The 14092-nt window shown below is 38.6% G+C and overlaps 1 protein-coding gene across 1 annotated transcript in view; it reads left to right on the top strand.

Annotated features, from left to right (window-relative positions):
* The window catches only part of cdkal1 (CDK5 regulatory subunit associated protein 1-like 1), a 216971-nt gene that overhangs the window by 156483 nt on the left and 46396 nt on the right, over positions 1-14092 (top strand). Inside the window, exon 11 of the mRNA XM_079344989.1 lies at positions 2289-2475. Coding sequence (XP_079201115.1) covers positions 2289-2475 — 187 coding nt within the window. The remainder of the gene's footprint in view (positions 1-2288; positions 2476-14092) is intronic.

Raw genomic sequence — 14092 nt, 5'->3', positions numbered from 1 at the left:
CAACTACCACCAAAGGGGCCACAGCGAATAAGATAAACAAGCCTTGGGGAAATGAAAAATACAGTTATCTTTTGAGAGCAGAAAAAAATAAGCTTTTTCTCCATTGCTTATTTTATTCAACCATCCCTTCCACTTTCATGAATGAAATAACTCGGCCGAGAATGTATAGGATGATTTTTTTTTTCTCCTGAGAAAGGGTTAATAAATAATCCAATTTTATCGAAACCTCTGTTTCATCACTGTAATGTCTTTGTGACTGTATCCCATTGGCTGATGTGATTTTGGACTCAATCAACAAGTCAATGAAATGTAACGTGCTGATGAACATAATGTGAGCTGATTGCAAACCTTGTGTTTTAAAAACCAAGAGATATTTTTACACATTCAGGGCTCTTTACTTGAATAATTATTATGGAAAGCCCACAGGCTGCAAAAAAAGTCCTTTGTTTACTTACCAAAATAAAAGATTAAAACTGTGTATTTCATGTTAAATACTCAAAGGGCCACTGCTGCAGGGCTTTCAACTTAATTTTAATGACAAATAGAAAATTATTCATGTATTCATCCGTTTAACCATTCATTCCTCAGATTTTTGATTTGAATTTATTTTGTTTGTACTTGTCCAAAGGGTAGTCATCAGGCAGATCTGTGAGGTCAAGGATGCCTCTGCCTGCAGGCTATTGGTTAATATTAATGACCAATCGGAAGCTATCAATAGGTCAGAGGTTATCAGCGAGTTGCAGATGCAGGAAGTTAATGTAATTAAAGATGCATCATGTTGTCGATTGGAGAGAAAATGTCGTTTCCACTCTTTTCTTATGTCTTTCTTGTTGGTGGTGTGTTCCTTTTGTTTTTCTGTTCATTAAGGCCTTTTAACAAGACACGGTATATAATTCAAATTTGTTTTTTAGTGCTGTTTGTTTTGCGGTCAGACACTCATCATGGAGATCAGGGAATAGAGCTATTAACAATTAACATCAGAGACGAGAGGCTTTCAACCACAGTGGTCAGGAAAGGAGGGGGAGAGAGAGGCACCAATAAAGATTAAGTGAAGCAGTGAACTGAAAGTAGCAACCTCAGTTACTGGTGATGAATAGTTTATTCAGTCACTACAGTCTTCCTCCATCTTTCCATCCAAAGCTCTACACACAATCTGTAAAGCAATGTGCTACTGAAGACAAACCTGCTTCTATATAACACTCCAATTTTAAACTCAGCTGCTTCAGTGTCCTACCTTTAATACTCCATTTAGATGTTTAGCGTTTCAATACATTGCTTGCTTCAGCTGAGAATTAATCCCAATAGTTTACAAATTGTATACCATTCCTATCGAAGGAAAACAGTAGGAGAAAATTGTAGTTGCCATGTCATTGTAGGAGAAAAAGGCTAGTGGATCTTCATCTTTGCTTCTCAAAATATTGTTCTGAATAATGTGCAGAATAATTTACTGCTTATTTATCCATTTATGATAATTTAAAACTGTGTTGGCCAGCAGAGATGATGTTAAATACCTTTGGGATCCAGCCTAACCATTTCAACTGTATGCCAACACGTCAAAACAAGATAAATATCAATGAGAACATGAAGTAGGAACTCTGGAGAACGTAAGGTTATCTGACTGACATGTGACTTAGCCTTGGAGTTCTTTTCAAAGCTGTCAAACTGCTGTCAATACAAACAAAATATACAGAACTGATCAATGCATCTATTCCCACACCTTACTGGCTACCATTAATTCAATGAGCCAGTAGGTCAATAATCAATAACTATTGATCAGCAGCAGAGGTTGCTAATCAGGGTTTGATTGGCTGAATGAGTCCACAGGGAAAGGCTTTGGCTTTCTTTAATGCTGTTGTGCTTCACATGGGTTTTTTTTTTTCCAGGTGTGCATCAACAGTGGGAAAATGCCAAAGCTCAGATTAAGTTTAAATAATTGATCAGTAGAAGTTTAATGAAAAATGTCAGACTGTGGATGGTGCTTTTTTTTTTTTTTTAAGTTTATTACTGAAATGTATTTTTCTGAAGCAATTCCTCTCCATGATGTTCCATAATCAAATAAGAAAAACTGATTAAAGAAGCAAATGTCTTCTTATTAGTTAGCTGTGAAACAATGAAATGAGCTGTAGGCATTAACAGATCAAACAGGTGCTGAACCCAATCCTGTAGTTTGGCTTAGAATTTACCCTGCTGCTGTTTATAGTAAACGCATAATGAAACCAGAAAAGAAGTTGAGTGTTTTCTATACGGCAGCAACAGCCTGATACATGACCTCTTTATCTTTCTTGTAGGGTCCCTGGTGTAACCATTGCAACAGATATAATCTGTGGTTTTCCCGGTGAGACTGAGGAAGACTTCCAAGAGACGATAGATTTGGTGAAACTCTACCAATTCCCAAGTCTCTTTATCAACCAGTTCTACCCCAGACCAGGAACACCTGCCGCCAAGATGGAACAAGTACCAGCACATGTGGTGAGTGTGGACAGAGGGTCTGAGACCGTTTTCTTCTCGCCCCTCGACATGCAGTGTATAATTTGGACAAGATTTAGCAGTAGTGTATGAAGAGAATCAGCACAATGCACTTTTTCTCTACTTGTAGAGAAATGTAGAAAATGCAGCATGTTATCCAGCACAGGTGGTTTAAAAGACTATTGTGTATTTCAGTGTAGTGCAGGACTGTACATTTTGTTTTGGGTTTTATAAGAACAAAAATATGAATTGAAATTGAGGGCAGTGTCATGTAGACAAAGGATATACTGTGAATGCACACTTGCTACAAACGTCTCCATCTGTTTTCTCCCAGGCTAATTAACTAACTTTTCCTGCTGTTAGAATATCCACACAAAGCCGCTTAAATAGTGCATTATATAGTGAAAAGATAAAAACATATATATGAAGAAAGTTTGAGATATCAGCTTGAAGCCAAACTAATCATTTGAAAATGTCAGCATTTACTAAATGACATCTTAAAAAAACAGCACTAGAAGTATCATGAGCACCAATCCATAAAGAATGTACATGAAGACATGCTTACTGACTGTGTGCATTTGTGAATGTGCTCGTTATGTGTGTGTATACTGTACTGTAAGTTCAAATGCAAATTTGCATGCGTGAATATTTAAGGAAATACAGGCCGGCCTGCTGTCAACTACAAATGTAAAAGCCTGTTCCAGTTCTGTCACGACTTCTGTATGAATTTTAATAATACTAATCCTTGAAGACTTTTTAGGGTGGCGTGTTTGAGAGCTGTGTCATACTTCAGACGGAACACACACCCTACTGATACTGAATGAAAGCTAACAGTTTGAATGTGTAAATGTTCGGATGTAAGAGCCTGCGTTTTCTGCTGGCAGTTCACTAAAAACAGCAAATAAAAATGTGTTAAAAGTGGAGATGCCTGGGCAGGACGTTTGGTCGGATCATCATCTGATTTTAATAGAATACGACAACTGTCAGTCAAGCCTCAGTCAAACTTTCTATGTTTTCTTAAACGAAGCAACACTGAGAGTTGCCAAGTGAGAGAAGCTCATTTTTAACTTTGAGATTGTACAGCTGGGATTAAAATGAAAGGTTATCTTGAAAGGTATACAGAAACAACATTAAATAAAGATGTTTCGCCTTTAACTTTTATTAAATTAGGGCTGTCTTAGCCATAAGTAGAGCTACTTTAACACATTGTGTCATTGTGTTTGCTGTTTTAATTGCACTTCTTATTCTTTCAATAATTACCTGACACCTTAAACGTACCTCATTTTCTATTTTCTCTCCCAATCGTCTGCCAACGGAAACAATAAATGGCAAATGATTCTGTAATTATGAGAAAAATGCTCATAAGAGAGAGTTAGCGAGAGAGGAAAAAAAGGTTCAATGGATCGGCAGGTCCATTGTTATGTTGACCTTTTGTCCCTTTAGTTTCTCAGCTGTATCGTTGTTTGACAGACTCACAGCCATCTTGAATGTAATTCAAATCAAATGAAGTGCTTGTTTAAAGAAAAAGAAGTGAAAGCACTGCACGGTCTTTCAAGTAATACACAGGCAGGTACTCTTTGAGGACTTGGCTAATTCATCTTGTAAAGGGGGTTTGTGTGGAAAAAGTGAATTCAATCAATATATACAAACTGCAACTTTCCTTTTAAAACCAATCCCAGTCACACACAGGATTTGAATAGAATTGCTTTCATCTCAACTCACTAAATATGTTTAATTATAGCTGATGTGTTGCAACCAACTCAGGTCTTAATAAGGCCCATTGTCAGCACTGAGCAGTGGCTTGAGTTGAGTTATTCTAATTAGTTGAAGGTCATGTTCGGAGCAACTCTACTCTGGGATTTTGCTCTTTGAAGTGATTTTTTCGCTGTGTTTTTTTTTATTGTATCCCCTTTCAGGTATGCAATGTGCCATGTCTGTTGATTCTGTGTCACAAATACGTCATTGTACTTTATGGTGGAAACAAATGTGTGAGCATATCATGTTATTAATACATAAGAGAAAGGATAAGGCTCCCTTTACCAATATTCTTACATGATGTATATAAGTGGAAGTCTTTTTCACACATCCACTCTGAGGTGTCTAACTTTGGGTTGGGAGGAGAAAAAAAAGTATAATTATTGGCACTGAGCTCTTGGATACCTCTCACTTCATGGGCTGTATGAAATCATTTTAACACTTTGTTTCATTTAATTTCCTGTTGATTCCCATATTAGAGCCAATCTAGCTATCAAATAAGATGGGAAACAACACTGTGTGACTGAGCTCTGAGTGTCTGCCCAGATTAAGCAGTATTAAAGTAACAACAACGGGGGGGGGAAACATCATCAAAAGAAACATTTCCGTAATTGTGTTGTTATTGTCAATATACTGCAAAGGTTCGAAGACATTTTTGCGTCATAGTTGCTACTGATTCTGTATTTAACAGTTCTTGTTTGACTTAGTTCTTAAATTTATATCCAACCGTCAGCAGCCACTTTCAACACTGGTGTCAAACCCCACAAATTAAATGTCTAGATGCTGTTAGAACCAAAAACATTGGTCTTTGGTCTTGCACTGCTGCTGTCTAATGGGAGAATCTTAGAAAAAAAACAAAAAAAAAAACGCCAGCAGAGATTTGATTTGCTGCCATTGAACTGCATGCAGATGTGACCTCTCCACATTCATTGATTTCTGAGGTGGAGATCTATCAATGGCTTTGGCCATTTTGGACGTAATTTACTCCTTGCTAGCCACATTCTGCTAATGTTGTTCTTTTCACAGATAAAAGGTCAATATAAGAGGCTCAACAAGTAGAAGAAGCAGCAACGCCTCAGTAAACCATTTTATAACATTAGAATCAGGCCATCAACCTTTCATGTCACATTTTTACCAATCCTGAACTTGTCAGACCTATGCACTCGGATCTTTAACATTAAGATTGGTTACAGATTCAGATTGGTTTATAATTATAACCCTAGCAGCTGTACTCATCCACATTCAATCATATTGCATTGTTGCATTATTTTATCTGAATCAGAGTATTCCCCTCCTAAGATATTGTCATTATCATTTATATGCAACATCACCCAACACTTCTCAGGTTATTAAATCTGAACCTGTTTTTTCTCTGACCTTTTTCTTTGGTTTTACCGGCTACATTAAATTGTAGCCTACACAAGACTGTATGTTCCTTCTCTTCTTGCACTTGCCCTCTCTCCTTCTTTACCATCAAAGTGTTGACACATCCCTTTCAAGTGGAGCCTCTTCATAAGACATTCTCTTTTTCCTCTCCCTGCTATGTCTTTTCATTCTCTGAGGAGACGCTGAGTGTGTCTTAGAGGGATCAATCCCCAGACATCCACATCACTGCATCTCCTCTTCTTATCTTTTACCCCCTTCTCCTGTCTCTCCCTTACATCTCATCCCACTTTTATTGTCAGCGGATGGATGTCAGCACACATCAGTCCCGATTCTCATTCCACAGGCAGCTCTTCCAGGCTTTACTGGTTCCTATGGAAAGCTTTTAAAGCCAAATCTCCCTTTTCAAATTTCACATTGTTTATGAATGAAATCACAGATCATGAATTGAAATTTGCATTGTACATGTCTGAACTTTCTGTTTTTCAACTGTTCTGTTCAAATGAGCCGAAGTCAGAATGAAATGTTTGGGTACCTGAGGTATATCCAGCACACTTGGTTCAGTGGTTAAAGGTCCACATAACATCACATCATCAGTCAGCATGCACCTGTTCTTACACACACACACACACACACACACACACACACACACACACACACCCAGGGAGTGGTGGCAGTGGGGCGACGTCTAGGCCATGTAGGGTCAGTCATTAATAAAGTGCACCAGATGGTTTGTCTGGAACACAACTGTGTTGAATAGCCGCAGGAGGGATGGATGGAGAACTAGATTGAGTAGGAAGCAGACACAGGAGGAGGCCTGAGAGGGGAGAGAAGGTACAAAAGGATGGAGAGATTAAAGAAAGAGCTAAAAGGGGAAGGAGATTAATGAAGGAAGTAAAGTGAGACAAAAAGGAACAACAGCAGGGTTACTGTGAGGCCTCAAGGGGCACCGACCTCTTTAGAAATGTAGCTGGACACCAGCAGTGCTCACCTTCGTAAAACAGCAGATATGAAGGGCCAAGCAGATCAGTAGTTTAGCGATCTACTTTTCAATGAGTCAGGACTGATGCATCAAGGATGGTTTTTAACTTAAATAAAGAGAAACATTTTTTTTAATTATTATTTTTTATATAATATTTCATGTTAATGTTGTTATTAAAAAAGAAATTGACGAGTCTCTTCAGTGCGTGTAAGAACTAAAAGAGACAATCTCAGTGTAAACTTCAACTATAACAACTTGCACTTGTATAGAGCTGATCATTTTTGACTTAATTTATTGCAAGTTGGGCTACTAAACATATGCAAGTAAGTTTCTCACCCACTGGTGTGCAATATGCAACATGATGTCAAAATCAGTAATACAATATTATTGGCTCATCAGGCAGTCTTATTTTTTTTTTTTAAATCTAATTTTAGCCGCTTTAAACTCAAGTACAAGTGTCTGAAGGCTACAGATACATAGATACAGTTGAAGCTGTCCAGTAGCTTCAAGTCCCTTTGTATTGAGTATTGTTGACAAAGCCAATAACAGCAAACTACATGTGCACTGAATGCTTTGTAGAATAAAAAGGAGTGGGCAGCATAATGCTGAGGGTCAAATTTCCTCCACTAACTTAAATATGTCTTCAGTCAATGCTAAAGTCAAAAGACTGCATTACTGTATATAGATTCCTTTTGAATAAAATAACATGTGCAGTCTGTGTACAAACTGTACATAGACTACTTTCAACTGTGTTTGAAATGTTCTCATTTTTTTATTTACCTCATTTTTTATCACTTCTCTGCTGTTAAATCTGGCATCTGTTAAAGTAAGGCATAAGAATGTCCAAAGTTTATCATAGTTCACATCTTATCTTACAATTCCAATATCCTATAACACTAGCCTTTTTAATTAGTCAATGTATCAGCCTATAAAAAAACATATTTGAACAGAAAACCACACAGATTTGACGCAGGCTGAGATTGAGGGTGCAGAGGGCATCCATCTGTGATGTGGTCCAGGTGTTTGAGGTATCTGTAGGTCTAACTTATTACCTATTGTAATAGTTGATGTATGAGAGAGTGCAGGATGGAGCAGGTAACAGGGGCAGATGGAAAGAATAGGAGACCACAGGGATGGAGGGAGAGAGGGGAGCATGTTGAGAATAAAGGGATGTGAATGCTATTAGCTTGGCTCTCCATAATCATCCCCAGGTGACTAGAACTTAGCCTTGATAAATGGACTTGCTAAGAGGAGAGTGTGTGTGTCTCTGTGTGTTGGTATGCAAGGAAGAGTTGAGTAAAAAGCAGCTGCTTGGAGAGAAGGTGAGAAAAAAAAAAAGCGATACAGAAGGAGATTAGCTATTCTAGTGGGACAGTGTTTTTAATTTCCCCAGGTTGTAATTGGTTAAGAACTCCATTACCCAGAACGCACCAGTGTGGCAGCTGTCAAAGTGAAACAGCTGGCAAGCCACTAGTAGCTCCATCTCCTAGCTCCACCATCATTTATCTACGCCTGGACACACACAGACACAAACACATGCAGGCACACACGAGCATGCTTTCCCCCCCTTTTGTGTCAAATACACACACACACACACACACACACACACACACACACACACACACACACACACACAAAGACATCAGGGGAGATATTAACACTTTGCTAAAGGCAGTCTAACAGGTTTTTAAAGTTGGGTTAAGTTGCTGTCTTGGCCCAGGTAGACGTGAACTTGATTAATGAGAACTTTTCCACGAATATCAGAAGAGTTAACACTGGGATTTTGTCAAACACAGTTTTTGCTTGAAACAGTCACAGTAATGTAAGTCTTACATTACCTAAACGATCTGCTTCTCATGCCAAAGTAACATTAAACTCAAGGCACAGAAAGTGACCATGTTTAACAGGATGTGTGCATTAGACGTACAGCATTTAGAAGTTGCCGCTAGGGGGCTCTAAATCAAAACAACAACAAAAGATGGTGAGTGCGTCATAGAAATAAAAGTGAACAAACTCTGTGTTGAATCAACACGAACGGGCAAGGCCGACCTTAGAAAGACATTGTGTACTGAAGATGTATCCAAGTATATTTTACATGACGTTTTTTATGACCGCAGCAAATATAGCGACAAAATGGCAGCTAGCGCTAGCTTGTGCAGCGGCCTTTCATGTAACCCCCAGTGTTTCATCGACAACGATCAACATTCATGATAGATCAACATTCTATCATGGCGGCTCATCGTGGCGGCCACCTACAAGACACGTCCCATTACAACCATAAAATTACAGATTTCTCTGGCTTTGAAAACTTTTATACTTGAGGTGATGTAAGTACTCAACTAAAAATGTATGTAACATGGGTTTAGTCAATTTTTAATTTAGTTTATTTAAATTAATTTAGTTTATTTCATGTAAAAGTATGCAATTCTATACACTGTACCTTTAACATTTCAAGATAATTTGAGTGTAAATAGGTATATTTTAGCGCTGATTTCACAAAGGCTGCACTTATGTGATCCTTTCTGCTGATTTTGCTGATTCTTCAGAAGATAATAATGTTAAGGTGTGCTAAAATTAAAAATGCCAGTAATTTGTTCACAATACCAATTTATGAGACAGGGTAAGAAGCTCTATGGAGACCACTTTGGAGTTTGAAAATGATTAACTGACCTAAATAAATTTAGTTTGTCCCTTCTGATGCTGAAATGATTTCAGTAATGTGGAGGGCCATTGTAACTCACAGAAACCCACATTTACACACGTCCTATTCCTGTGTCCTCTCAGCAGGTCAGATTTCCTGACTCTAACGAGGAAAGAAAAGCAACTTTTTTTTTTTTTTTTTCCTTTTCCACCATTTACAATATATACAATAAATGCATTATTCACACACGAGTTAACTGAACAAGCAGCAGATCTCTCTCATGTCAACATAGCTTTCACATGTTATCTGTAGTGACACCCACGCAGACACAGGGTATGACCATTGTGGCCACTCTTGTTTGATGCTTTAGGAAGTGTTAATCCTTTACACACATGAACACAACCTCACACAGATATGCCTGAGGTTTTTTTTTTTTTTTCTTTTTCTTTTTCCCCAGGACTAATATAACATACACAGGCTATGAGTGTAGGCTCTGTAACAACATCTGTCTGTCATTAGGGGAAGAGAAACGGACACATACTGTATGAGCCGGAAGCTGATACAGTAAAGACTATAGGCAAGATCACTGTTACCTTGCCCCAAACACATTCACAATCGGGTACACTGATATATAGCCAGTGCATTTGCCCATGTAGACACACAGCAATGTTATATAGCAAAATACTGAACATACTTTTAAATAATCACCAAAAGAAAATTACCTAAAAAGAAACTTAAGTGGTCAGAACTGAGTTTTTGTAGTCTTTTGGTACGATGGACCTTTTGTGTTCACATGTTGATAAAAAAAAAAGATGTGCAGTGCCAGAGAAGATTTGATACGTTTTTCATGGGTGCAGCCTACATTCTCAGCTCTGCTGCTTATCCCACTAATGCAAGTTTCTCGCACATTTGGCACCATTTCAAAGAGAAATAAACAGCCTTTCTAACGGTAGAAGATTTATTGCCAAGAAGCATTGTTACAACAAAGAAATAATCTACCAAACACCAAGTTTATTTTGTGGTATATACATTGTAAACTGTCTACACCTAAAATGATAGCATCTCGCTATGCTCAAGCTAAACAAACAAACAAACAAAAAACAACAACATGGTGTCACACGCGCACCCTCACATTTCGAGAGACACTTTTTGGGAGGAAGAATTTTCTTTGAAATGCATAAAAAGCCTAACCAAAAACAGGAAGGGTATTGTTAACGGATCTTACAAAACTTACAACACACTCAAATAATAAAAAAAAAAAACAACAACAGACACACAGGTGCATTATGTTTTGTTTTGACTTACAACACTCTGTACTGACATATGTTGCCTCTGAGCGAATTAACATAAAATAACTTTATGTAGAACAATAGTGTTTTAATTGAAGTCTTAAGTGTCTGTGTGTTGTAGCAGTAGAGCGTGTGCTACTTTGTACAACAGTCCTGCCTGTGTTTGGGGTCTGTTTATGGGAACAAGTGTACACATCCATGTAATGTCACTTCCCGTTAGACACAGCATCCGTCTCTGGCGGCAACAACAGATGGACGTAATGGTTACAACCATCGTTCATCATCACTGTGGTGACAGGTCCAGAGACACACACACACACACACCTACACAAACACCTACACACACACAGTGCCTTTGCTTTTGCTTTGGTCCACTAACACAACCTCCATGGCATGCTAGATTAACTTCTCTAGTTGATGGACCACACATGAATGCATGAACAAACACACATACCTGTATATGGACACATTAGTGCACAGCAGACTAATAAAGCTCTTAAAATTAGATATGCAATGAATTATGAAAGGTAACACTTTAATTGCTGAAAGATGGATTACCACAGGATTTTGAACCTAGGGATATGTATATAGTTGAGCCTTTTATTTTAACTTTATAGTTCAGTTTGACAAATTAAGATGTTCATTTTATTCAAATGTTCAGAAACAAATCAGAGGCACGTGTCCTTTTGGCCAGTTTATCGATTTTTTCATCCTCTCATTGTTTGTTTTTAGTTCCCATGAACAGGCATGAATGTGCCTTTTGCCCACTTACACAGACTAGATAAATACAAAATAAATATAAATCCCCCAAAAATGCTGCACTGATTTTGACACATATTTTAGGTCCATAAAAGATGCATGATAGAAGTTGCAATTTGATTCTAAAGCATTTTTTCAGAGTTTTCAGTCAAGTAAGTCTTTTTGTTTGGTAATGTTTTTTCCTGTCAAAAAGTGACTGGAAACGAAGAGTCAAACATACTGGTTTGTAAATGTGCCAAATCTAATACAGTTGCCAATAGTACAGTACCTGTTAAAAGCATGTGCAGCCCCTTTTCAGCCTCCTCTTGCACCAAACATTTGCATAATTTTCACATCTTCTTGCCCTCAGTCCAGGCCTCTGCTTGTAGCTGCTGATTGGTTCCAAAGATGCAGCTCTGGCTGTAGTTTTTGCTCAAGGGCACCCCAGCAGCAGCAGCTGTTGTGGGATTTTAAAAACATTTCTTAATCACTTCCCCTCAGCCAAGTGTTTCCACACTATACCGGGAATTTATGCTGAGAATTGATCAACCATGAATGTCCTCTTGCTTCCCTCAATGCAAGAAGATGTTTTTAAGAAAACTACAGTAACGATACCAGGTGTCGCCTTTATTAATCACCATCATGGTTCGAGATGATCGGAGTTAGAACCACCTTTTATTTGGCATGTTTTAACATTTTAATCCACATATGTGGACCTGTTTTTGTGTGTGCGCCTGTGTTTTTTTGTCTTTATGAGTGTGTGTGTGTTTGTGCTATTGAACTGGATAAATTCAGCTGGGAGCTCATTGGGGGTTGAGAAATTCTTACCTGTGGTTACATCTGCCTCAGTTTTACACATACACACCGTTGAGCATCACTGAATACAGAGTGATGGTGAGAGTGATGAAGGGATGGAGGGAGGCGAAAGGATGGTGTTGAGGAGAAATGATGAGAGAATTGCTCTCACCTAAGGTGCTCCAGGCAGAGAGAGAGGGAGAGGGAGGGAGTGAGAGATCATGTGGAGGGACAGTCGAAGAGGAGTGAGGATGGGGTGAGAGAGTGGAGACAGTATGATTAGTTTGAGTATTCCTTCACTGGAGAAAAAAAAAAAAACACAAGGAGCCAGGGAGAGGTAAAGCACAAAGGCAAAGACAAGGAAAGAACAGAGGATTTTGAGGTTCTGGAGAGCCCTTTGGCAGAGAGAACAAGAGGGAATCAGGTGAAAACAAGCAGCGGAGAATAGTAGAAGGACAGGGCGATGATTACAAGATTGTATGGATCATAAGCACCCTGGGTGAAACACTGAATGAGTAAGAGGTTGGTAAGAATGGAGCATAGGGAAGATAAAAACAAAAGACTCAAAGAAATAAGATATACCCAGAAGAAAGTAAACGGACAGTGGGGCAAGAGGTGATGATGTGATTGATGAGCAGGTTGGAGCTGTCTTGGGATAGAAACATTCAAGCAGTTTTACCTCATGAGTAAGAAGTGCAACTGCAATATTTCAGAAATTCCACCTTTGTTATCTTCCTTAAATTTCCTACAAGGAATTTTATTCTTTTACCATCATTTTTAATTTTGCATTTTGGGCATTTATTTTCTTACTTGTGGTTTTTTAATTAGGTGTGGGAATTGCAGGGAAACTGCCGTTTCGATTTAATATAAAATACAGTGCACAACCTTGCTGGTTATGAAACTAAGCACAGCAAGTTGTGTCGTTTATTACTTACAATTAAATCCATTTTCATCTTTTTAACTGGACTACACAAACTACACAGTTAAATATGTTGTTCTTACCGCTCTCCATCCAAAAGCAGCCTCTGCCTGTCCTGAAGCTGCAATTTCTCTCTCTCTCTCTCTCTCTCTCTCTCTCTCTCTCTCTCTCTCTCTCTCTCTCTCTCTCTCTCTCTCTCTCTCTCTCTCTCTCTCTCTCTCTCTCTCTCTCTCTCTCTCTCTCTCTCTCTCTCTCTCTCTCTCTCTCTCTCTCTCTCTCTCTCTCTCTCTCTCTCTCTCTCTCTCTCTCTCTCTCTCTCTCGACTGTAATGATGCCTGTGTGTGATCGCAAACTTGACTTATAGGCTGTCTGCTTTGCTTGTACAGATCTGGCCTAAGGACACAGAATACAGCCCTTTCCCTACACTGAAAAAGACAGAGGGAGGGAAGAAGAGAAAGCTTTGCAAGGAATGCACTCACCCTTTAGCTACCATAGCGTATATATCCTCCCCCCCTTAGCCAGACATGGCCTAATCAGCAAGCTAATTAGCACTCTTTGTAACGGCATCGGCCTCATGTAACTGATTGCATTAACAACTGCCACACATCAAACAGTCATGTCTCACGATTTTGCATCTCATTACACATTAAGGACATGCAAGGTTAAGGCCACATTTCAGTCGTTATAAAATGAGAAACCGTTTCTGCCACCGCTGGTGGGCAAAAAATTGTACTTTATTCCTCAGTTTTCTCCACATATTCTACCTTATTGAATAACTGTAGGCGTTGTTCTCAGCCATGATGATTTATGATGATTTTGTCTTGTATGTTATTTTTTTCTCCAAATATGTCCAACTTCATGCATCCTGATTAATGTTGCCTTAAAGGAGATAAGTTTATTTGGCTGGAACACAGATGCTGTAAACATGGATAACTGAAAAATGCTACAACGTTACAATGCACTTCCCCACAGCATTTATAGCTAATGCTAATTTCCAGTGCCTGTCCCAGAGAGGCCTTCAAGATAAAATACAAATAACCTAGATGGTCACTTACAACACTCACAGCAACAAAATCAGAGGCAAAAATCTTTTAAGAAATGTGGTTGAACCTGTCGTCCAGCAT

This window comes from Symphodus melops, assembly GCF_947650265.1.
Source record: "Symphodus melops genome assembly, chromosome: 5".
NCBI lineage: Eukaryota > Metazoa > Chordata > Actinopteri > Labriformes > Labridae > Symphodus > Symphodus melops.
The sequence above is the reverse complement of the archived record's forward strand: the minus strand, read 5'-3'. Positions and strand labels throughout refer to the sequence as shown.